Here is a 25,647-nt window from a genome sequence, read left to right as displayed (position 1 = left end):
TTTCTGGGTTTCACAGCCAAGCTGTTCCTTCGTGCTATAATATTTGATTTGAACGGTAGCATGTTTCCACTGTTGAGAGGGGGAACTTATGATATTTTCTTTACATCAATACTGCATCATTAAAGTAGGAGGAAATATATGAAGTTAAAGTTATAGTAAAATTGCAATCGTTGGAGCATCGCCGAAGTGTTGCCTGTCTGTCGGTTTTCTACAGGATTTATTTCGGAGAGTCCGCCTAGAAACTTTTCGATCTATACTACAGCCTTTCTTGATGAATAATACTATTTACCAACAAACATCACTAGTCATTTCACACGTAATAATAATTATAATTAACTAATTCTTAAATGAATGAAAATAAATATGATTAATAAGCTTAGAACAATTAGATATGGTTAATATATTTTATATAACATTTTATAAACAAACCATACATAATTTAATATAAATAAGTTATGAAATGAGATGCGTTTTCTACCTTCATTTCTAATTTCTTTGTTGGTAAACAGTACTCATCAAAAAAGGCTGTAGTATTAGTATAGTAGTATTCCTTCTTCATCTTTTTACCATAGAACTGCCAGGTATCGCAGAGGTCTACAACCATACGTAGTTGATGTCACTTGCCCGTGTACGATGTGTTTTGGTTCTTCGTTCCTGACCCGCACTTGGAAGTTATGGAATGCTCTTCCAGCTTCCACTTTCCCTACCACTTACCACAATAATCTTCTTCTAGGTAAGCGCGTCCCATAATAGGCTGCATCATCCCTTACTGTCAAGCATGATTACAACCAAGCGCTCGCATATATAATATAAAAAAGTAACATTGCTGGCTCGAGCAACTATAATACTATAAATAAGTCTAGATCTTGTTTTCTATTTTTTAGTTGGTATTTCTTCATTAATAAATTGATCTTGTGTTTCATTATTAACGGCAATATCACTCACTGGGACGTAAAATGTTTTACACGTGTTTTCTTGTTATTTGTTCTGTAACAATATGAAACCAAGTTTAATCTCTGAATCTATTATATATTAAATAATATTTGATATAAACATTTATTACAAAAATTATATTAGAACACCACTTACCTTCATCGCAACAACAAATCCAAGCACATATATAGAACAGAACACTTATTTATGAAAAATAAAAATAACAGAACAAAAAAAAGAAAAAAATTTCATACCCGCAAATCCAATTTAAAAAATTAAAAATGGGGGTCTAAATTAATGGAAATTAAAGTATTGGTGTTAGAAAATTTTTACAATAACATTTTTGAAGAAGAGGAAATTTTGATAAATTTGGTCTCTATTGATAATATATTTTCGCTAAACGCGATCGCGTTATCGCTGGAAAACGGGCGGCTCCAGTAATGATTTTTTTTGTGTATTAAAATTAAATTAAAAATAATATACATATAATATTGAAACAATAAATGACCGTAAGAAAAAAAAGTTTTTACTGTTAATAGTACGTATTATCAACGACATACAGGCGACTGTCACCGTATGTGTATGTGAATGTTTTGGTAGATTCGTTAACTTAGTCAGTATGAGATATGATGCTAGAAGGGGTCGCCGATGATTCAAATGGGGGTGGGGGGCTAATCGTAGTTTTTTAATCCGGGTAAGTTAGCAAACAAATCATTGGGGCCGCGTGGGACAGGGCAGGGAGGTGGCAGGAGGTGGTAGCTGAGGCAGTACCGGGGAATAACATACTAGCGCAGAATACATATCTATAAGAAGATTCACTCCGCAACATCATTTAAATAAACTGCGACCCTCTCTACAACACAATACGGTGCAATTCAGTTCGAACAAAATTAATAGCTTACCGTTTTTTTACACACTACAAATCTTATTATTATTTGTATAATCTATTGTGACAACGTTATGGTTGTCTTCAATTATAAAATAGGGCACGCGATGAAAGAATATTTTTGGTTAAATTTTTACACCTTGGGTTACATAATTGGTGTTTCAGGAAGGTACCCTAATTTTTTTGAAAATATAACAGGGATAGTGTAGCTTCCCAAAACTGAAAGAATTTTTCAAATCGGTTCAGTACTTTCGGAGCCTATTCATTACACACAAACACACAAACAATCAAATCTTTCCCCTTTATAATATTAGTATAGATAGTACAGATATATAAGAATTCTATATATCTTCCAAACCAAAGGCACCGAACATGCTGTGTTGTGATCCTTTTTATTTATAAAAGATTCAATACACTCGTGTAAGCTATTTTAGACACATCTTGATATTCTTGAGTGTTCTCGGATATGTGGAACAAGTGGATCTGGACTTATAGGTATATTAACTTGTAGAATTGGGAATGCTGTATATATTTTTATGTGTACAACTTCACCGAACTAACTTACTCCTATGTTTATATTTCGAAAGTGAAAAATAGCTTTGCAAGGCAGCAGAAAAACATTTTAGTGCTATCAATGGTACGTATTGTTTCTGAAAATCCCCAAGCCCAAGGCTTAGTCTTATGCTATTCAACATCGAATAAAATCACATCGCCAACGGCTCGACATCCGAAAAAGCTGATCGTGCATAATCATCAGTTTTATTAGCATGACATGATGTCATGCACATCGCGACCAACACACGATATTGGGTGTCAAGCCGTTTGCGCTGCAGGCATGTGGGATTACCTGATGGTAGGTGGCTAGCATTAGTACCGGTGTTAGTTTTACTTGACGTTTCATAAGTTTTTGTAAACTAAGCTTTCTTGACTTTGATACCTACCTACTGTAGATTATAACAAACTTTTAACTTTCAATTAAACAAAAGTTTAATTGAAAAAATCGGTTGTCTGTAAAGTCGGTTTACTGACGATATTTGAACGTGACGTGATGCATTACGTCATCTTTTATCGAGTGTGCAGCCGGCTCCATCGAATTATAATGGTCGCCATTGACGGTCAATTATTCTCACGTTTCTGAAAAGCAAACGGCAGTACCCACGCGGCATACTATACAAGTCATGTACGCAGTGACCAACACACGATCAACTATAGTCGTAGGTGCTACAAAAACGTGAGAATAATTGACCGTTTGTGGCTAGCGTTAGAAGTTGTCACGTCCAAAATCTTAGGTTAGGTTACCTAAGTATCACCGCAGTGTATGTGCTTTATGTTCTGTGCTAAGTATACTATCTAAACAAATTTTGCTTTTACCCTAAACTAATTAAACATCACGACTGTGTTTTACTAAATAAGAAATACTACATTTTATGCAATTAAGGATTTTTTATAAGTTAAGATGCGCGCAGCGAGTTTTGTTAGGGTACAAAGATGGAGACTAAGTCTACTTACTTATCTCATTGTCTAAAAGATTTATCAAATCCCGAAATTAATTATGATTTTTTTTTTTAAATAAAAAACAAAGGTTCGAAGAAAACTGAAAAATGTTGAAACTAAAAATATAAAATGAGTTTGCTTATTCTAGTGCCGTCTAGTGGTGAACTAAAGCGCGTTAGCTCTCACTGTATGAACATCTAAACTATTCTAGGACATAAGCTCAATAACAAGTCAAACCAGCAAAAAAAAATCAATAAATCATTAAACCAATGCATCTTTAATCCGTGACCGCTAATTCACCAATTTAAGAATTATGCTAACCCCTATTTCACCAATTTAAGGGTTGAATTTTAAAAATTCTTGAATCACGTTATATTTTTAATGATTTATGAATAAATTTCCAAAACTGTAACTCTAAAAATTAAGGACTTTCCATACAAATTTTCAACCCCTATTTTATCCCCTTGGGGATAGAATTGCTCAAATATCTTTATTAGCGGATGCCTACGTCATAACGTCTACCTGCATGCCAAATTTCAGCCCGATCCGTCCAATGGTTTGGGTTGTGCGTTGATAGATCACTATGTCAGTCAGTCCCCTTTGAGTTTTATATATTTAGACTAGCGGACGCCCGCGACTTCGTCCGCGTGAAACTCGATGTAAACTTTCAACTAACCCTACCCAACTCTACCCCAACCCTACCCAACCTCTTCCTGAATTTTCTTTGCTATAAACCTCACGGAGCCCGAGACCTTTCCAACGAATACAAAACCGTGGAAATCGGTTCGTGCGTTCTGGAGTTATAGCGTCAGGAAGGAAAACGCGACTTATTTTTATATATTAGATAAAGATGCATTGATCACAAAGTATTACACTTATAAAGCGAGCAAATAATAATTTATAACAACGATCTTACTGAAAAAGTAACTTACCGTTAATTAGAGTAAAAGTCGATACACACGCCACGGTCAGCGCTGACTCGCACATTAACTGAAAAGAAAAACATAATTTTATAAAGTTACAGTTATTTTCATAGCTGTTGGTACATTTTCCTGTCATCCGAAGTAAAAAATACAGCTTTTAGGGTTCATGTAGGATGGTGCGGCTGACAGTTAGTTTCACTCTTGAAAGTTCTCCACAATTCACGATAAAAGTACGTATTGTGAACGTCATACAGGCGACTGTCACCGTACCCATGCTATCTGAAAATCACTTTAGGGGATAACCCAAAGAGTGTACTTAGCTATAACTCATTAACGCGTAGTCCGATTTCATTTATTATTTTTTGTTAAGAAGGAAAATACTCCCGTAAATATTTAAAGGTCGTCGGTTTTGTCGTCAGATGCGGACGAAGTCGCAGGCGTCCGCTAGTTTATACTATTAGTTATAGTATGATATTTCAAATAGTATTTAAAATTTATTTCAAATGTTAAAATTCCGTTAAAAGCAGTCAGCGGAGGCAGTCTACGAGGCAATTTAAAAAACCTATTCACTGAGTTAAATTACCAGTCAGATACAGCGTTTAATCAAATGAGGGGTGAACGTCAGGTGAAATCGCTGTGAAACATGGTCATGTCAGCTCCTTTTTTTTGTTTAAGGGTTTAATAAAAGCGGGTTTAACGTACCGAATGCAAACGGTTTAAAGGACTCGTACGAGTAATGATATGTATCATCTGTTTTTGACACTACCATGTTAAATGTTTACAACTTTTAACTTTAGGATTCATTTTATAGTTGACGGTGTAAGTCGTTTTTCGTCTTTAAAGCTTTACGGTAATATCATTACCTCGTTAGAAATATTACATTAGTAATAATCGTATAAGTGCGGTAAGTTGAAAATTACAGCCGAGGCGATATTGCAAGCTCGAGCCGCAGACGAGATCTATAGTAAGGAAGCAGTGACTGTAATCATACGACGTTTTGTCATACGACGTTTTATAACACATTTGCGAGGAGATACACTTTGAACACACTTTCTGAAAATGAATTTGCATCTTTGCCTGTTTTCCATATGATGACATTTTGACACGTTAGTTATTTTTGCACATATAGCAAAGTGCGAGCATCAGCATTTTTTTTAGGCAAATGCGCCAAAAACAGCCAGTATTATCCCATAAAGTAAATTTATATTTTCGTGTTTCTGTTGCAGATAAATGGTTGTCCTTAATTGTCAAAATTATTAAATGAAAGAATTAAATTTTTATTTATTATATTTTATCTCACAAAGTTAATTTTTCTCATGTCAAATGTTAAGCATTTTTCTGACACAAAAACTTTTCGCTAAATTTTTAAAAAGTATCGTTAATTTTTAGACGAATTATAAAGGTTTTATATTACATTACGGTACATGTGCATTTTACTTTATATTACGCCACACGTGCGTAATGAGATACATTACAAAATAATAATTGGAAAAATAAAAGATAAGTTCTTTACGAGCAAATCTACTATATAAAAATAAGTCGGGTTTTCCTTCCTGACGCTATCACTCCAGAACGCACGAACCGATTTCCACGGTTTTGCATTCGTTGGAAAGGTCTCGGGCTCCGTTAGAAGGTAGGGGTAGGGTAGGGGTAGGGATAGGGTAGGGTAGGGGTAGGGTAGGGGAAGTTGAAGGTTTACATCGAGTTTCACGCGGACGAAGACGAAGTCGCGGGCGTCCGCTAGTTTGTTATAAAGATAGTTAAGAATAGGTAATGGAATATAGTAGTCGTTCGTAAGTTAATAAAAGCGTATTATTTGAACGTCAATGTCAAGGTAAAAGAAGCATTTCACCCTTTATTATTTTGTAGCACAATGTATCCTTTGAAATATTCCTTATAATAGAAAATGGAACTATTGACATCAAAGGCTACGTTTAATTAAAGCTCATTTATTCACCGGCCAGTACATCGTTCACACAAAACAGGACACTTTGTACGTATTACTACGCGTGGTAAATATTAAAATTTGCCTTTATTGTATGTGATTGACCGACACGCGACGTCCTTTGTTATTTTAATATGTTATATCGCGTGGGAGAATATAATAATTATGTAGAACGTTATGAATTGTTTTAATTAAAACTAAATTTTGAAAATGTATATTGATGGTAACCAGTTTTTCAGTTTAATATTGGATGCATGAAATTTCAAATTATTGAAATAGTGAGATATATTTAGTGTTTTTTAGATAACCTAGACTTCAGCTGTACTTAAGTGATTGAATTGCAGTTACTTTCATAAATCGTAAATTCAACCATAGTTAATTAAACCATTACTTCCTCTAAACGCACACAGATCTCAACCGATGAGGTTATCAAAGTATGTAACAGTATGTAATAAGTACGAGATCCGGCATAAGAAATATATCCTCATCAGTTTTTTTTTTCGGATAAGAAATAAATAATAGAAAATATTCACATTGACATATTTGAATTTTTTTAATTTATTTAATCTCTTCCCTCATTGGTTAATTAAAAAAAAATCTTACAGTAGTTAATAGAATATACCCAAAATAATTCAAAAAGTAAAGCTTGCCTGCTCTCACGCTGCAACTGTGGGGTTGCCAGATATAAACAGTTAAGTAATATTATTTATATACCCTTACGACATTATTTAGTCGTCTAATATGTCAAATGAAAGCTAAAAATGTGTGTTGGCCGCAGTTTAACTAAGCAACCTATTTTCAATGTTTCACTGCGAACACTATCTATCATTTATTTGATAGCACTAGTGAATAACAGATGAGAGTATATATTTTTAATGTCGGATTTCAGACCAATAATATTTATTTAGACCAACAATATTATAATATTTCAATGCGAGTTTTTCGTTTGGAAACGTGAATGTTCGCCGTCTCAGGTAATAACCTCTAATAATAGACTGATATCGATTCTCCTGCCTTCCCCGTACTTCTCCTTTGATCTCGCAGTTTAATTTTCTTTGAATTCACCAAGATTAAGTAGAGGGATATTTTACTGAGTATGATTGGTTGATAATTGAAGGAAACCAAATCAATGTAAAACCAATAAATAATAATTAGGCTACATCAGTCGCTATGTATATTATATATACAATTATACTTTATATTATAATTGTATATATACCGAGACCGTTGTGGTCGGAAGTCCACGCAAGAGGCTGATGATGATTATTATAGTATATTATTATATTATTCATAACATTTTTGTAATTGTACGAATATATTATGACGAACTAAAGAACTCAAATATCCTTTTTTTTTACTTTCTAGTGACATACATGTTAAAAACGCTGTAGGTAGTCCAGTCCTGCTACAGAAAAGAAACGATTAAAATCATGGTTTACAAAGTAAAGTCGAGTCATCAAAATCGGCTGAATAGTTTAAGCGCTATGGATGCGGAACATAGAACGTAAATACGTAGAAACATACATACATAGATAGAAACATAAGCCTATACTAAAGCCAAACTCGAGGTATACTGTTTACCAACAACCAAAATTAAAAATGAGGGTATAAATCGCTAGTCATTTCACACCTAATAATAATTATAATTAACTTGTTCTTAAATTAATGAAACTAATTTGATTAATATTTTATAAAAAAACAATACATCATTTTAAACGAAAAGTTATGAAATGACATCTGTTTTCTACCCTCATTTCTAAATTGTTGGTCAGTAAACAGTTGGAACTCTCTCCCGAAGTCAGTGTTTCCTAATTCTTACAACTTGGGCATCTTTAAGATGAGAGTCAATAGGCATCTTCTATTAAATCGCTAGTCATTTCACACCTAATAATAATTATAATTAACTTGTTCTTAAATGAATGAAACTAAATTTGATTAATATATTTTTAATAATATTTTATAAAAAAACAATACATCATTTTACATGAAAAAGTTTAGAAAAGACATCTGTTTTCTACCCTCATTTCTAAATTGTTGGTCAGTAAACAGTTGGAACTCTCTCCCGAAGTCAGTGTTTCCTAATTCTTACAACTTGGGCATCTTTAAGATGAGAGTGAATAGGCAAGCGCGTATCACCTTAGGCCACATCTACACTTACCATCAGGTGAGATCGTGGTCAAACGCGAGCTTATTTCGTTTAAAAAAAATAAAAAGTTCTCCTCGAGTATGTCTTTAGTAAAGGTTCGCCGTGGTCGCGTTCTAACTATAACAAAGCGGTCAAACTGCGATGCCGGACACAATAAACAGTGTGAGGTTTTTGTGCGCTCAAGTCGAGGACACACCTCGCGGGCGGAGTGACTCACAAACTTGTTCTCGTCATCTCGTCATGGACTAGACGGGACACTCGTTTGCCTCGTAGATGAAATAACTAATTTCTAAGTGATCATTTACTGTAATCTCTACGGCCTATGTTGCATGAATCATTTTGTATGGCTTAGCTGATATTATCTATATTAGCTGATATTATCTATACTAATATTATAAAGAGGTAAAGTTTGTAAGTTTGTATGTTTGTAAGTTTGTAACATTCTTTAAATGGGGTAATCTTCGGAACTACTGATCCGATTTCAAAAATTCTTTCACCAATAGAATGGTACGTTATCGAGGAGTGCTATAGATTTTATATAATTATCGTATATATTAGCAGAGTAATCATAGTTTTTTTCATACAGGTCGGACCGAAATTCATCATAAACAGACTTATTCGCATGCGCTGCCTTATCCGTTGTGTAAAATTGAAATCAATATATGGAGGCTTTACGTACCTTTGAAATTTCTGCAAAAAAGTCCGCTACACCATATATCTATCTTCTATATTTTAGCAGATATAGCACCTTTAGTGTTTTAAAAAAATATTAATTTTATATGCTTAGGTTTACGTCATTATTTATACTACTAAACTTAAATCCTTATCAAAATAAATTATTTAATAATCACAAGGATGTTATGGAGATAAGATTTGCACTTTACAGTATGTTAATTAGTTAAATAGTTTCGGAGATAATACAAGAGTATAATATAATACAATACAAGGTAGGGTAGAGGTAGGTTAGAGGTAGGATAGGGAAGTGGTCGGGTAGGGGTGAGATAGGGGTACGGGTAGGATATGGGTAGGAAAGGGGTAGGGTAGGGGTAGGGTAGAGTTGGGTTGGGTAGGGTAGGGGTAGGGTGGGGGTAGGAAATGGGTAGGGTTGGGGTAGTGTAGGGTAGGGGTAGGGTAGGGTAGGGTATGGTAGAGTAGGGTAGGGATTAGGGTAGGATAGGGGGGTAGGGGTACGGTAGGGGTAGTTGAAAGTTTACATCGAGTTTCACGCGGACGAAGTCGCGGGCGTCCGCTAGTCTATACTAATATTATAAATGCGAAAGTAAGTCTGCATATCCGTCTGTTACCTTTTCACGGCTAAACAGCTGAACCGATCAAGATGAATTTTTGTATTATGATAAATGGGGCCTTGGAGCAGAGTATAGGCTACTTTTTATGACTAACATAAAAGTAGAAAGGGGGTGAAGTAGGGGTTAAAATTTTGTATGGAAAGTCGTCCATTTTTAGAGTTGCAGTTATAAAAATTTGTGCATAAATCATGAAAAGAATTACGAAATGTAATGTGATTTAAGAAGTTTTAAAATCAACCTTTTTTCAACAGGTTTATGGGGTTTAAACAGGGGTTGAGCTTTTTTATGACAGGCTGTCATCTTTCAAGTCAAGTTATGTTTACGGTAATAGATATGGGCATTAAAAACTTACACTAATTATTAGCAGACAAAGTCGCAGGCGTCCGCTAGTATACTATAACTAGCGGACTCAGCGGTACCCTAAGGCAAAATGGATGCTTCCTATTGTACAAGTTGGTTACAATGTAGCCTATGTTACGCGGGCCAGAACGAAATGATTGACCCCTTATTCGTCAAAACCAGATGAAAAGTTATCACTACCGACGTATATACGTAAATACAAACTTACATAGACTGCTAAAATCATAACCAATGAAAATAAGTAGGTTTTAAGTGAAATAATGTTAAACAATTTAATTATTAAATTGATAGCAATATACCTACAATAATTAATTTTGCGTGCAGATAAAAGCGGATCCGATTGCTTCTAATAATCTCATTAAGTCGGTTTTTTAAACACAATTATGGATTACGCATAAGCTAGTGGATTAATCGATAGATTATTACGCCATACATCACTTGGCTGGTCTGAGTAAATTACGATATAGACGTAGAAACATAAAATGACGAAGCAATAGAACTGGCGTGTTCCACTCCAAAATATGAAGAATATAGTCTCAAGTTCATTGATGACACTCTCATGATATGCGGGCGACGAGGGGAAAGACTGCGCGAGTGTGAAATCGTGCGTGCGGGGAAGTGAGGTGCGTCGGTCGTGGGTTTTTCATTCATCGCTACACGCCCCCCCCCGCCCGCTCCTGCAACGGGAGTGTTATGAACGAAGTTGCCAAGCTATAGTATCGCTGACGGATCCTTTGAATTTAGTATGTCTAGTGCGGAAACAGTGTGGATACATTTCTTTTTTTACAATGACACACCTATGTTATTGAATGTCACTTCCACTTCCACTTCTTAGTACAAAGTTAAATGAGTTGGCCGTTTGGCTGGTAACTTGCCACAGCTAAAGCTTAACGCTAATTTACATATACAATATTCTCAAATTGATACGGAGAATCGTAATCAGGTTCCCCTATATGAAGAACATGAGAATTTCAATTTGAGTTTGATGTGGGCTCTTTTGGTTCAAGATGCGTTTGAAACTAGAACTTTAAGTTTTTGATTTTACTTAACACAATAACAACAAAGCTGACGTTTCAAAAGTGCTTGTAAACTAAGTAAATATGCAAACAGCAAATATGGCAAAAATCTATAAAAATATATTTTCAAAACTACCTCAAAACTTTTTCTACATAATGCACGCAAAGTACGTAATATAATATAATTACGTTTTAAAATATCGTTCAAATTGATTCGCATACCTACACTGTAATACGCCCACTTTATAACCAGAAGTACGATAAAGTACGTTAACGTGCTAATAAAAAATATACCACATAAAACTAAACTATTGCTTTCATAAAACCAATTAATCTAATGGGTTGTAAACTGGATATTGAAGTTGTACTAATAATTATGACAGTTTACAGTTTTATAACGTGTGATAATACTCCGTTCATGGTGTAATAGCCATAAAGAAAATGGCAGATGGTGGGATCTTAGCATGCAAATTTAAGACGGAATATTTTTTTTCCCAAAAACTAAAAACTAACAAGAAAGGATCAAAATGTCTACTTAACTGTAATTCATTAACGCGTGCTTTAAAGAGTGTCCCGTAAATATATATATGAAGGTTGTTCGTAAACCAGGTGGTTAAATCGGCCTAGCCATTATAGTGGATGCCAGCTTTTAAAGAACGGCCTAAGCATCCAATTAGCTAGATAATAATTTAATTGGCTGCGAATACGTAATTCAGTAACTACTTCATTACGACAATTTTTTTTTGTGTGAAACTTAACAACCTAACAAGCAAATAACTTGGTACAGTTGAAGTGATTTGGGTTTGCAGCGAATATTTTTAACCATCATGGCGATTCTAAGATATACGACAAACGAATATACAACATATTCATATAACAAGGACTAGTAGACGGTCGCGACTTCCGCGTGAAATTTGAGCGAGTGAAAATGAGTTTCATAAACCAGAGACTTTTCCGCACGAACCAGGGATATTTCGGGATACAAAGTAGATTATTTGGTGCTCAGTAAACTCCTCTAACTACCAATAAAAGTCCCATTTAAATTAGTTCAGCAGTTTCAAATTAGTTCGGACAAACACACACGAAGATTTAAAAAAAAATTTTTTTTGTTTTTGGTCATTATTGTGTTAATAACTTAAGCCCTTTATAAAACGCAGTTATTTTCGTATAAATCAAATATATCTGCAGTTATTTTCATAGGCCTTTTTAACTTCAATCTTATTTATATGTATTGAGTATTAGAAAACTAGTAAGTTATCTCAATCTATCATAATACTGTAAGTACATCAACCTAAAACCGCATTTTATACTTATCAAACTCGGGTGCTAAAACTAATTATACTCGTTCCGTCTAATTTAGGGTTCCGTACATCGTTATGTATAAAAGTGGACTAAAATGAAAAACTACATAAAACTAGATAAAGAGACTCTTTTCATATTTATTGCCATCGTACATCAGCATATAGCCGCTGATGTACAATCCTCCAAAACCTAGCAAAATTAACCAAAAAATAACCAAAATGCTTCACTTATTCAATTATTATTTAAAATACTGACTACTAATCCGCTACACGCGTAGTCCTATCTTGAGCTGCCGAGAATATAATAAGATTATTTTAATAAACATCTCCCCAGTTTCAGTCAAGTCAGGCCAAGGGCAGCGTTTCTATAGTAACCAAATCAATAACTATTTTCTGTTGAGAGGTCTTATGGAGGAGCTATTATCATATTATTTTAAAGAGGTTTGTGAATGTCTGAAGTATTTTATATTATATAGTATTCTATTCTATCTCTGGATCTAATGAACCTTTTTAAAATTATTACCAACTAGCGTACGCCCACGCCTTCGTCCGCGTGGAATTCAGTATTTCACAAATCCCGCGGGAACCATGGCATTTTCCAGGATGAAAAGTAGCCTATGTGTTAATCCAGAGTAAAATCTATTTCCATTCGAAATTTCAGTCAAATCGCTTCAGTAGCCGCAGCGTAAAGGAGGAACAAACATACACACTTACACACAAAGTTTCGCCCTCATAATATTAGTGTGAAGGAAAGCCACGTTATTTCTGAGTGTCATAGAATATGTTTAATCCTCTAATCCGACGGGAAATTGTTCCCGGGTACGTAACACGGGTACGCGGATGTAACCGCAGGCCTTTGTTAGTATTGAATAAATATGGTTTACACCTACAAGTCATGTTAAAAATGTACGGAACGAACTGCGCGCGCGCCTGACTCACACTTAACAGGTTTTTATAACTTATTCTCTGATAGGTACGTATTTCCGCACGCCGCGCTGTTATTTTTTACTAGCGATCATGCAATCTTTTAAACTAACGTCAACGTAAAAGTATCATTTAGATTTGTTACTAGACTTCCGGCGTGGTGGGTCAAAACACCAATATATTTCTGACCATTAAGAATCCTTTTATTGAATACATTTTTTTTATTCAATGTCAATGTAGTCAGTAAACAATGCATTCTAAGATGCAAGTGGGCTTACTAGGAAGAGGTATATATTTAGTGAATTGATTTAATTAATTAAATACATGTTCCAACCAATAAAAATCGCCAACCACCAACCACTAGTTAATTTGTTATACTTTTCAAATATTTGAAAAGTAAGCAAGCCTACTTGGTAATAATTTGAAAGCTTCCTAATTGCTGTCTATAACTTTTCCTGATTGATTTTCCAAACGGAAGCACTAATTCTATAAATAAAAATTAATTGGTAAAATGTTAATAAAAAACTAATTGCTTGATAACTTCAGAGTAACTGTTCTGATTGTGATTGATGAGATTTTTTGTATCTGTTTGAGTAGGTGTCTGTGTGATTTATGGATAAAGTAGAGTAGTAGTTGGCCCCGATAGTTGGAGTATTAATATTGAACCAGATCCAGCATTTAAAACATTTTCAAAACGTCACAATATATGACACCAAAATTTAACAATTAGTGCGTTTTCACAGCTTTCCCATTATATTTAAAATAAAATAAAATAATTAATTACGAACATATCCCTAACTATTATAGTCATAACGCAATTAATGTTCTTTTATTTAAAAAAAATAATGGAAATGCAGCAAATGTTCTTCATTTGTATCTTGGTATTATTTCTTATCAAAATAAATGACTTCTGACTCAAGACTGCTTCAATATCTTTATTTAAATTATTCAATTCCGACATTCCATTTAAAAGAGATCAAAAGTTTAAAAATATAAGTGTTAGAAAAGAGTTTGTTCAACTCAAGAATGACTGAACCAAGGGTAAGGGTGGTGGGGGTATGGTAGGGGTAGGCTAGGGTAGGCTAGGGGTTGGATGGGGATAGGGTAGGGGTAGGGTAGGGATACGGTAGGGTTAGGGTAGGTGTAGGAGTAGGAAGAAGTGCACATAAGTCAAAGTGAAGCTTGACCGGGTCTGCTAGAAATTTAAAAACAAAATATTACAATCTATTTCAAATTCTATTCTTTTCCTTTAAAATTGGATCATCTATATTATTCATCTGATAATATAGATCCAATTTCATTGTCAGTATGATGCTTATTTCACAATACTGACAGTAAAATTGGATCATCATCTAACTGCAAAATAGGTAACAGAGACTTAAATTAAGTAACCTTTAAGGTAATTGAGCTGTGTTGCATGTTAGACAGGCATTGGGTTCTAAAGGTCGTCATGACGTAGGTACTCCAACCTATTCATTATTTAATTTTAAGATTCAATGATATAGGCAGTATTCAGTTCACTAATAACAGTGGGTAATACAGTAGATAATAATAGTCGGTAGATTTTTGAATACTTAGTGAGTGTATTTTAAAAACCATTGAAACCAATTATTTATTAGTTTGTAAGGTTTAGGAATCATCATTATCAAACTATTTTAACGACCCCCTACAGGTGATGTTATATCAAATTAAATTTAGGTAATCAAGTGGCAGACGAACTGGCGCGCCACTGAGGGAGTAGGACCCGATCCAATAGTACCTATACCATTCAGTGAATACACAATGTGGCTACATAAACAGACCACTAGCACCCACGCCAAACTATGGGTCAGTATGACCACATGTAAACATACAAAAGAGGCACTACCAGGCCTCGACCCAAGGATGACAAAGAAACTCATGAACCTCACACGAGAAGTTGAGTAGTTAGCCTAATAACAGGTCACTGCCGGTAAACAAACACCTTTCAATTGTAGGTATGACTGTGCAAAGCCTGCATGGAGGAAAACGAGACACGTAACAGAACAACGAGCAACCTACATTGGTTCCTCAGCGACACTCCATGAGGCTATCAGCGACTTGGGCGGCCTGCTAAGCTTCTGAAGCGAGCTCGGCTAGATGGAGTGAATCCAGCTGAACCCCACGGAGACAAGTTAGCCCGCTTCCATCTTAGATTGCATCAGCACTTACCATCAGGTAAGATTGTAGTCCAAGGCTAATTTGTAAAAAATAAAAATACAAAATATCAATAGCTAAACCCTTGTGATCCAAAACCTCAACAATGACTAATTTGAACAAATAAGCAATTATTTGAAACACATGTTTCCAAAGAACAGTTTCTTGTTATACATGCTTTAGTTTTTATTCATAACTTCAATATTTATGTAGTGTTAGCATGTTAAAGTACAGTCTTTATAGTAAAGGTTACCATCAATCATTCATTCATGACATCAAAAGTACTAATAAACTGAGCCTGTTTGATTTGATTTGATTACATTTACAGCTTTAGATTACTAGTATGCTAAGAGTTTTGTAAATTTTTACAGTGTTAAATTATTTTCAATTGATATCATCATTATCATTAACAGCCAATGAACTAAACCATATAGCAGTATTTTATTTTTAAAGTATAGAAAACTTCTTAAGAAAGATTTTTCTATCTCACTTTTACCTCAAAACTACTTTATAATTATAATTATTATGAGCCCTTTTTTCTGTGGTAAGAAATTACATTTTTTATATACATTGCTTTGTTTTAATTTAAGTTTATTGTTTTTAGAGAATATCTCCTGCGCCTTTCGGTATAGGCCTCCTTTAGTTACTTCCACTGCTCTCTATCTATTGTGATCCTCCTCCAGTATAAGTTTCTCATCTTTTGTTGTTTATTCTAGCTGGAGGGTCTTGATTGGACATCCTCTAGGGATGGCTGATCCCATCGGATTGGGATCTTTTGCTGCTTGATTTTTATTTTATTATGTTCTTCCAGTTCGTAATGTGCAGTTTTAGTTTATGAAGTATGCGTTTTAGATAGTGTGTTTGTTCTGAAACGACTTGTGAATTTGAATTTGCTTGCTCTATTTATTTTGTTTGGAGCCATTAGGCTGTTTCCCTCTTTGTTTAATTGTATGTTTTCTGCTGTTTTGAGGGCGAGCGTTTTCATTTATCTTTCTCTAGGCTTGTTTTTTAAATTATGAGTTTATTGTAAAGTACTTTTACATAACTTCAATTACCTCATAAATTGCTGTCATTGACGTAACGCTTTTGTGCTTAGCACGGCAGTGTACCCTGCCTTGATGTCCACCAAGGCGTTCCGATGCATTAATGCCTATTATAGATATCTATTATAGCTCTGAATTTCCTCTTTTTTGTGCATATTTAGGAGGATCAACTGACAAACATTTAGCTTTTATAAATTAAAGATTTTGTGATCACAGTTATCCGAACTTCAACATTCAAACCATAAATTTATTTATTTTTAAGTAATGCTGGTAAAACAACTAAAAAATACATTGCGCTGATTTCATAAAAGTAAAAAAACACAATGGGTCATTGACTCATTGTATGTCCCTATTGTTAATTTTAGTTTGGTTTAGATATCAAATAAATCGAATTGTATTGAAAGAAAATTGTAGTGAAGTAAAAATGTTTCATGTCGTGTTAAAGTGAATGTACTTGTACACATAGTGAATCATCAAGTCATTATTAATTTGTTGTACTGTTGAAAACTCCACGTATACAACAGCACTGATGCATATCCGATTTTGAAAAAAAATATAATTTGAATTTTGTTGTAATTATTGATTTTTGTCGCGTTCAAAAATTAAATATCAAAAACATCAATTGGAACAAATAAATGATAACCAATAATTTAACAAGGAACCTAGAATACTTAATTAGCCTATATAACAGCACTGATGCATATCCGATTTAGAAAAAAAATATAATTTGAATTTTGTTGTAATTATTGATTATTGTCGCGTTCAAAAATTAAATATCAAAAACATCAATTGGAACAAATAAATATAGTTTTAGCACCTATAATTTAACAAGGAACCTAGAAGACATAATTAGCCTAGTTAATACTCTATTAACAAATAGAAATTTATTCGGAACAACAGTGTCGGAATAAATTTCTAACAAGGTAAGTACTGTTACTTTCGCAACATAGGTTCGTGTAACCAGAAATCACCTCGTAATTGTTTAGAAAAAAATGTTTATGTATTATAATAAAAAGGAAACTTACATTATGTTGTTTAATCTCACAATTTTATAGAACTCAAGACAAATTACTACACATTTATAAAATTATAACATTGGAACCGCCCAGCTGGCAGAATGATTCTCACAACACACAGAAAATATAGAGAATAAATAAATAATCATAGACATAAAACCAAAGAATATTTTACTCCAAGGAGCATAAAACCGTTGACGGAGACGCATAGACAAGTGTCATAGACTATAAAATTCCAACACAGATTAAAAACAATACTTATTTTGATTAATTTTCTATTGTAAAATAATTTTATTACCAACGAATATAAATATTCCAATATTTGAATGGTCATTTAATATGGTACATAAGGTGTTCAAAGAGTATAATTTATGGTCTTACACATAGATGAATTAGAAAATGGAAATGCATCGCACTCAAATTCACGAACAAAATTGTCTGTTGTTTGTTGAGGGGGACGAGGTAAACTCACACTTCGAAAATATTTAACACCACTAAAAATCTTCTGTGTCCATACACTATACACAATACACACACGCGTAATTTTTACACAGACATTGCTTAGACTATCTACAGATTAAATACATAGAATATTCGATTACTGATCGATGTTTGGCTGTTTCGTCAAAAGAATCGATTCTTTTTATAAATTGCTTTTATTTCAAATTTGATAAAATTAAGGTTTAAATACTTTTAAATGAAACGTTACTCCATCTTTTACTAAACTACAAGTTTTTGGCCGTTTTTACAACAATGAAACATATTCTATAGCAACAGTTTTTATAAACGAGTTAGATGATAGATTTTTGATCTTTGCCAGAGGGGTAACAGCTAGCGAGGCAGGTCCTGTTATTTAAATGGTCTAAGGATCCTACAGTAAATTAACAAGACATCATGTCAGAAGCGACATTGTCGAGCTTTATGGATCTGTTAGAAAATCGGGCTTGGGATGTCTGCGACCGTAAACGGCTAAAAACATGGAGGGAGATAAAAAGATAGATAGATATAGTTTGTGGTCCGAGATCGTTAAGTGTTATAGATAATAAATAAACACAGATTAAAAACAATACTTACAAATACTTTTTTAGATTCTTAATTAACAAAATTGTTAAATAAAGATTCTAGTTATAATTTATTTAAAACGTAAATGATATTTATTAAATAATTTTTCTTTTCAAGTTCTTCCCAGTAGTGACATCTGCCGAGCCTGACCTTTTCACAGATCAAGTTCATATCCTTTCCCATAGGTGGCAGTGTTTGATGGTGTGATCCATTTATACCTAATATTGATTTTAAAATGGAACTCGTTACGGAAAAAAATATAAATGTACAAAATCATATAGTTACAGTGTTATACATTAAGTATTCGATTGTCCATTTAAATAAAAGTTTGAAAAGATTGCCAAAAATAAATCGAAGATCAAGCGTCTGCTGGCGCTACAATCGTGCTTACAGTTTGATTGTTTAATTCCTTTCTTTTCCGCAACACAACGACATAATAGTTCTTAATGTTTTTCATAGATGGCAACAACGTTTTTAAAATTATTGCATTTATGTACCTATTGTTTTCCTTTCCATTCCAAAATTACAGCTTAGAATAAATTACATAATCTAATGTACTTACGGTACAATACGTTTTTGGGTCAGATGCATTAGGCGATGATGCACTGCATACCTGCGATAGCCAGACATTTCCCTTTACCTAATTTTTTCAACAAAGCTGGAAATTTTTCAGCGTACGTACGGCCTCCTAAGGTCCTATCACAGGTAAGTACAGGAAGTATGTAAGCAATAGGGTAGGTAGTTGACTCGTATCAGATTTGATTTAAACAATTTTTAGCAGACTCTGAAGTGGATTACAAAAATAATAATACCAATGTCGAGCAAAGGCTATTCACAACATTTGTCAGGATAACTTATTTAACAAATCAAACTGTAACCAAAATAAGACCCTGGAATGCCAGAGAATGACCTTGAGTGGAGCCACGCACTTGTGAACGTTGTGTGTAAGGTTAAAGGATCCTTTGACAGTTAACAAACACTCCCCTTTTCCGCTCAAGTCACTCTTTCCGTCTATCCCAAGTAAGTTACCGTTAGTAATCCGACCGTACGACGAGCGCCTCATATCGCAAGTCGTTGCCGCCAACTGATCGCTACCCCTCTCTAACTCCCTACTCTTTACACAAAGATACAAGTCACGCCATCTAACGTCGGTACGAGCCAACACAAGATCGAGCGACGTCATATCCGTCTCAGACTACTCTTACTATTACCTACAATCTAATTTTTTTGTCGATCGCCCCTTTTGTAAAGGATTTGATAACGTAACGTCATGAAACAATTTGAAAAATAGACCGTCATGGCACATGTATAGGAGTTTTGGCTCGTATAGTCAAAAAATATTTAAAATTAAATTTTCATGTAATCATGTCTCAAAAAATTTTTTTTTTTTTTATCTGGTAGAACGATAATGAACAATTTATGACCATTAAAAAGTGTTAACTAGCCTCATAAGGAGTTTCGACTGTGGTGATTTTGTAAGGAAGAAAGTTTTAAGGGTCCAGGCACACAACCGTCCAAGTTTAAAGCGTATTATTTTAAATATTTTCTCAACATTATTAATATGAGTGTCCCCAGGTACCAGTCATTTAGGTTCGTGGCAACCTTTCAATAAAGATCGCTATAAATTATAGATAAATATTATATTATTGGTCACGTACAATGAAATTTTACAACAATTTTCCGCGTACGGAGTCGTGATAGTCTATTAAATGTACAAAGTGGACAAAGTAAAAACATGTACCTACCTAGGTCATAGAAAACATTTACGTACAAGTACCTAGGTACAGAGTACCTAATTGTAATGTCATAGAATTTATTATATATGCTCAGACAATAATAATATACCTAATACGACTGTTGGATCAAGAGTCGGATACAAAAGGCAGTGATTCTTGATAGGCGCGTATTGTGAAGAGGTTCCTTACTCTAGAGCCCAGACCACTGGTTGCTTGGGTACTCAAATGTCCCGCAGCGGGAGGGTGGATTTTTTTTTATAAATTTTTAATAGTGTTTTGTACTTTATACTTATATTAGCATTGTTAAAAATTAAAAAAAAGGACTAATATATGTATAAATGAGAGAAAAAATACCTAATAATAATACAGAATTCATAATAGCACGTACATACAAGTACGTATCTAAAAATCTAGTTTGTAGAATATTTTGTAGGTATGAGTATAGATCTACGCATCGTCTTTTTTGCATGTAAATTATTCGCATCCTTTGTCAGCAACGCTGCGCAACATCGATTCAAATGCAAATTGGGAATCGACCCCCGTTCCGTCATTCCTTCAACGCCATACACCCTTAATTACCGACTTTGTCGACAAAAGTCAGTCACTGTCTAATTCACTCAGCCTTTTTGTCGCTTCTTGCATTCTCCTTACAAAGGGAAGGTTTTGCGCTGGTGACGGATGAAAAATGTTCCTAACGAATGTAAATCTACGTGTGCCTCGGTTTGTTCTTTTTTTATTTTGTTTTAACATTATTATAATAGTCAGAAGAATTCCCTACATGTATGATATAGGTAAAACTGTACTAAGTAATTATTTTTTTATATCCCTCACAATCACCTGTATGACTGGCTGAACAGTGGGATTATTATTTTATTTTACCATTTTCCATCCACGCGTATGAGAACCAGTAGAAGATAGTAGGTCTTTCTGGAAGTGGAGCCTATGATGCTTTACTTGTATAGAGCGATCATCATCATCATCTTCATATCAGCCGATGGACGTCTGCAGGAAATAGGTCTTTTGTAAGGACTTCCAAACATCACGATCCTGGGCCACCTGCATCCAGCGAATCCCTGCGACTCGCTTGATGTCGTCAGTCCACTTGGTGGGGGGTCGACCATTCCAGAACTTTGGGATCCCAACGTCCATCGGCTCTTCGAACTATGTGCCCCATTGCCATTTCAATTTCGCAACTCGCTGAGCTACGTCGGTGACTTGGTTATTCTGCGGATCTCCTCATTCCTGATTCGATCACGCAGATATACTCCTAACATGGCTCAGCATAGCATTATAGAGCGATATGCAAACTAATTTATGGAACGGATTTTGATGGGGCTTTCATTGGAAAGCAGAGATTAATGAGCAGCACAGCTAATTTCTTCAGTGTCTAATAAGTCTTGGAGCAGTGTGTGTGTTGTCAGTGATGACCTATGGTTCCGAGACTTAGTCTTAGACTTAACTTTGAGTCTCATAAGTAGGATCAGAGTTCATGGAAGATGTAACGAGCTATGCTCGGAGTATCTCTGCGTAATCTTCAGAAATGAATCCTCGCGAAGCTGTAGAGGCAATGGGCAGGGCACATACTTCAAAATCCGATAGACGCTGGTAGACCCCTCACCAGGTGGACTGACGACATCAAGCGAATCTCAAAAAGGAAAGAAGGCTCAAGATCGTGATGCTTGGAAGTCCCTATAAAAAGCCTACCTCTCGCAGTGGACGTCTATTAGCTGACATGTTGTTGATGATGATAATTATGCTAATTTTAATAGAACAATAATAAAAAAACGAGCTGGTTCAGGGTTTTCATGTGTAGGTACGAAGTCGCTGGCACCCACTAGTGATTAATAAATTTTGTTCCAAATCGAAAAACCTTTTGATGCATCCTATCATTTTGTGAACAGTTTTAGCGAGACTTGGTTTAGAGACACGTTTTGCATTTTTATCGATATTTTTCCGCTTGGGATTCACTTAGCGCATACTGCAAGTATAGGTATTCTTGCAGTGAGTACTTTCTTTGTAAATGACAATAATTCTGTGTACGTATAATACCTACTTGGAAGTTGTACATACTTAATGCACGTACGTAGTTAACCAAACGGTTGCTTTGTATTTGGCTACATTTTTAAATCTCTAGAGAAGGGGGGTATTTGCCTCTTCCTACCTCCTTCTCAAACAATACTTACTTCTAAATCTATGCGCGGCTTCGTACAGAATGTTATACTACTTAGCGGTATCAGAAATAGTACCGCCTTTATGACTATTTAATACAGCAAATATAATAATTTCTTGACTCAAGGTGGACATCTTGTTTCCCAGTCATAGAGGCTGTTTAAGTTGTACTCGGAGGATTCTGTCACTCGAAAGAAGGACGAATGTAAAGCTTAACAGCCCGACCCAGGACTCAAACCCACGAACCAAATGAACACGTAAATAATATTTTTTTAAAAATTCAAAATCATTGAAATTTTATGATTTACTAGCAGACGCCACGCGGTTTCACCCGCGTAGTTCTCGTTCCGGTAGGAATACGGCAATAAAATATAGTATGTAGCACCCAGGGATATTATAGATTCCCAAGAATCAAAGGAACTTTAAATCGGTTCTGTAGTTTCGGAGTCTATTCGTATTCAAAGCAAACAAATAAACAATCAAATCTTTCCTCTTTATGATATTAGTATATAAATAAATAAAATTGAACCTAATCAATGCGATAGTTTCAGGACCCCACACGATTCTGGTGCTAATTATGTATGCTCACAAGATAATACAGCTGCCAGCGTGTGCTTAGTACATATACAATACAGTTTTTTCGAACTTGTACAGCTTTTAGAACATGAGGATGGGTTTGCCGTCACAGGCTCTAGGCCATTAAATACACAGTAATAATTATTTAAATTAATTTTAGGTTTAGTATCAGTATTTTGTGTCACGCACTAACATAGATAATAAGCTAATAATAATTAATAACACTATACGAGTATAGGTCAGTGGCCTAATATAAACATATTTTTTTTATTTTATACATTTAATTAAAAAAAAAAATTGTGTACTCCTACCAAAAAAATTCAAGAGTTCGAGAATAGCATATATAAAGTGTTGGCAGACAGAAATATACGACGTCCTGTCATTGAAATCTGTTACTAGGTACGTTGGCTAGACCTTTTTTTTTGTTTTACCATTCTATTGCGTTTCAGTCAGGATACGTGATTGATAGAGTTGGGTGTTTGTATACATTTTAGAGGACACGATCAGCAATTCCGTTTAGTTTCAGTTTTTTTTCATCGATTGAACAACAAGATTAATTGCCTGAGCCCAACTCAATAGCTTCACTGTCTGGGAAAATGAAATACGACGATTCCTAGGTATTTAGACCTGCTCCTAGGTATTTATTATGTTTACTTAGAACTCAAGACTTAGGCTGCTAGTTCACCGAAGCGCAGTGAGGCAGTGGAGCCGAGAAACGGAGAAATATTAACCAATAGGAATGCACTAAATCTCCGCTTCTCTTAAGTGGACAGGGACTTGCGAGCTAGTTTAAAAATCAATATAAAACCGGTAAACTGTGCGGGTAATCACGTCTGCAACACGACTCCGCATTACTTTCTCACTTCGCTCCGCAGCCTCGCTCCTCTCCGGTGGACAGAGACACTACGCAACTCCGCTTCGCTCACTCGCTCCGCTGGTGGACAGGCAGCCTTACACTGGACAAGTTTCCATTCAGTTCTAGGACAAGAGAAAATTAAATTAAAGTAATTGTACACTATAGCAAGCTCTTATAAAGCTCGACTACTCTATTTAAATAGAATATTAAGCTCTAAAAGATTCTGTAGCTTTATTGCAACTTTTAATCAAGTTTGGCGAATGAAGCTCGTTCTTTTTCAAAAAAGCAATCTGCATGTTGGTGCTAATTGTAAGACCTTGTTGATATTATCCGTAATTTCTATAAACAGTTGAATCTATCTATACTTATAATAAATCTGTAGAGTGGTCACTTCTGTACATGAAATATATTTCCAAAATAACTATCAGGAAGTGATTAGTGATCGATACTGATGTCAAAAATGCAATCAGTAAAAATTTTGGCTGTCTGTCTGTCTGTATAGTAAGTAAATAAACTAAAGAAATAGTGAATACGTTTATCATTATTATCTTACTAGCTGATGCCGCGCGGTTTCGCCCGCGTGTTTTCTGCTCCCGTAGGAATACGGGGATAATATAGCCTATAGCCTTCCTCGATAAATGGGCTATCTAACACTGAAAGAATTTTTCAAATCGGACCAGTAGTTCCTGAGATTAGCGAGTTCAATCCATCAAACAAACAAACAAACTCTTCCGCTTTATAATATTAGTATAGATTTTTGAACGACTCACTGTAGGACCAGCGCCTATTAAAATAAACATTACATCAACTGAGAAATGACATTTCTCAGTTATCAGGTAGATGTACCTACTGTATGGCATTTACGAAGGGTTGTTAGTAGGTACCGGATGACATTTGTTACATAGAATCTCAATTTTGTTGTGTCAACTAACATACGTCAAAGTTAGTGAAAACCTGCTGGTTCCTTTAAACCCCCAAAACCCCTTTTTTTGGACCTTATATTTACCACGCTGCTTCAATATGAATTGGGGAGCTTATGGCGTATGTTTGACTCTGATATTAACGATTTAGTTACATTAAAACTAAAGTTATGAGGGTTCCTAAGCGCTTAAAAAAATATATATTGCTATAAAATTATCTGCGGGGACAATTTCTTCAAGAGCCGTTAATTTTGTCAAGTTCATCACGAAAACTTTGCCCTCGTAACGGGCCGATAGCCGCCTGCAACTTAATTACAGTCCAAGTTTATGAACGTGTAAATTAATTAGCCTTTATCTCTGGCCAAGACGGCATCCTAAACTTCTGCCAGGGTCGTTATCATTTATCAGTTTATGAATAGATAAATATTACATTTACACACATAATATGGTAGCCTATATGAACTTTCTCGGACCAAGGCGCGATTAGAACCCCCGTAACTTTAAGTTTTCGACTATTATTACCACAATTAGATTAAATTAAATTATGACATAATCCTGACCTTTCAAACTACTTGTAAACTAAGCCTAATTGAAATAAATTAATTTTGAATTTTATGACTTCTACCTTCGGATTCGAAACCAATCCGTGGCATGCACCTATAACTTTTCATTTATGTATATTTAAGATATTAAATATCACGTGTCTCAAGCAGTGAATTGAGAGGAATCTTGCATACCTGATAATTTTCTTAATTATCAACTTGTGAGAAGTCTGCCAATCTGCATTGAGCCAGCGTGGTGGACTGTTAGCCTAACCCCTCTCATTCTGAGAGGAGGCTCGTGCTCGACAGTGAGCCGA

The 25,647-nt window shown here is 34.8% G+C and overlaps 1 protein-coding gene across 10 annotated transcripts in view; it reads right to left on the bottom strand.

The window, feature by feature from the left end:
• Positions 1–17,618, bottom strand: part of LOC112057669 (ecotropic viral integration site 5 ortholog) — a 74,334-nt gene extending 56,716 nt beyond the window's left edge. For 6 of the 10 annotated variants that reach the window (XM_052890875.1, XM_024098167.2, XM_052890878.1 and 3 more), the window contains exons 1-2: positions 17,479–17,579; positions 4,246–4,303 (exon numbers count right to left, since the gene is read on the bottom strand). Coding sequence is in view for 3 of the 10 variants with exons in the window: in XM_024098168.2 (XP_023953936.1) it covers positions 4,246–4,300 (55 nt within the window). In the remaining 7 variants the exon portion in view is untranslated. Of the gene's footprint in view, positions 1–4,245; positions 4,304–17,478 lie in introns of all 10 variants that reach the window. The other 4 variants (XM_024098168.2, XM_052890880.1, XM_052890882.1 and 1 more) reach the window with 2 other exon arrangements.
• Positions 17,619–25,647: the final 8,029 nt, after the last annotated feature.

This window comes from Bicyclus anynana, chromosome Z (genome assembly GCF_947172395.1).
Source record: "Bicyclus anynana chromosome Z, ilBicAnyn1.1, whole genome shotgun sequence".
NCBI lineage: Eukaryota > Metazoa > Arthropoda > Insecta > Lepidoptera > Nymphalidae > Bicyclus > Bicyclus anynana.
This window is presented reverse-complemented; position numbering and strand designations above follow the sequence as displayed.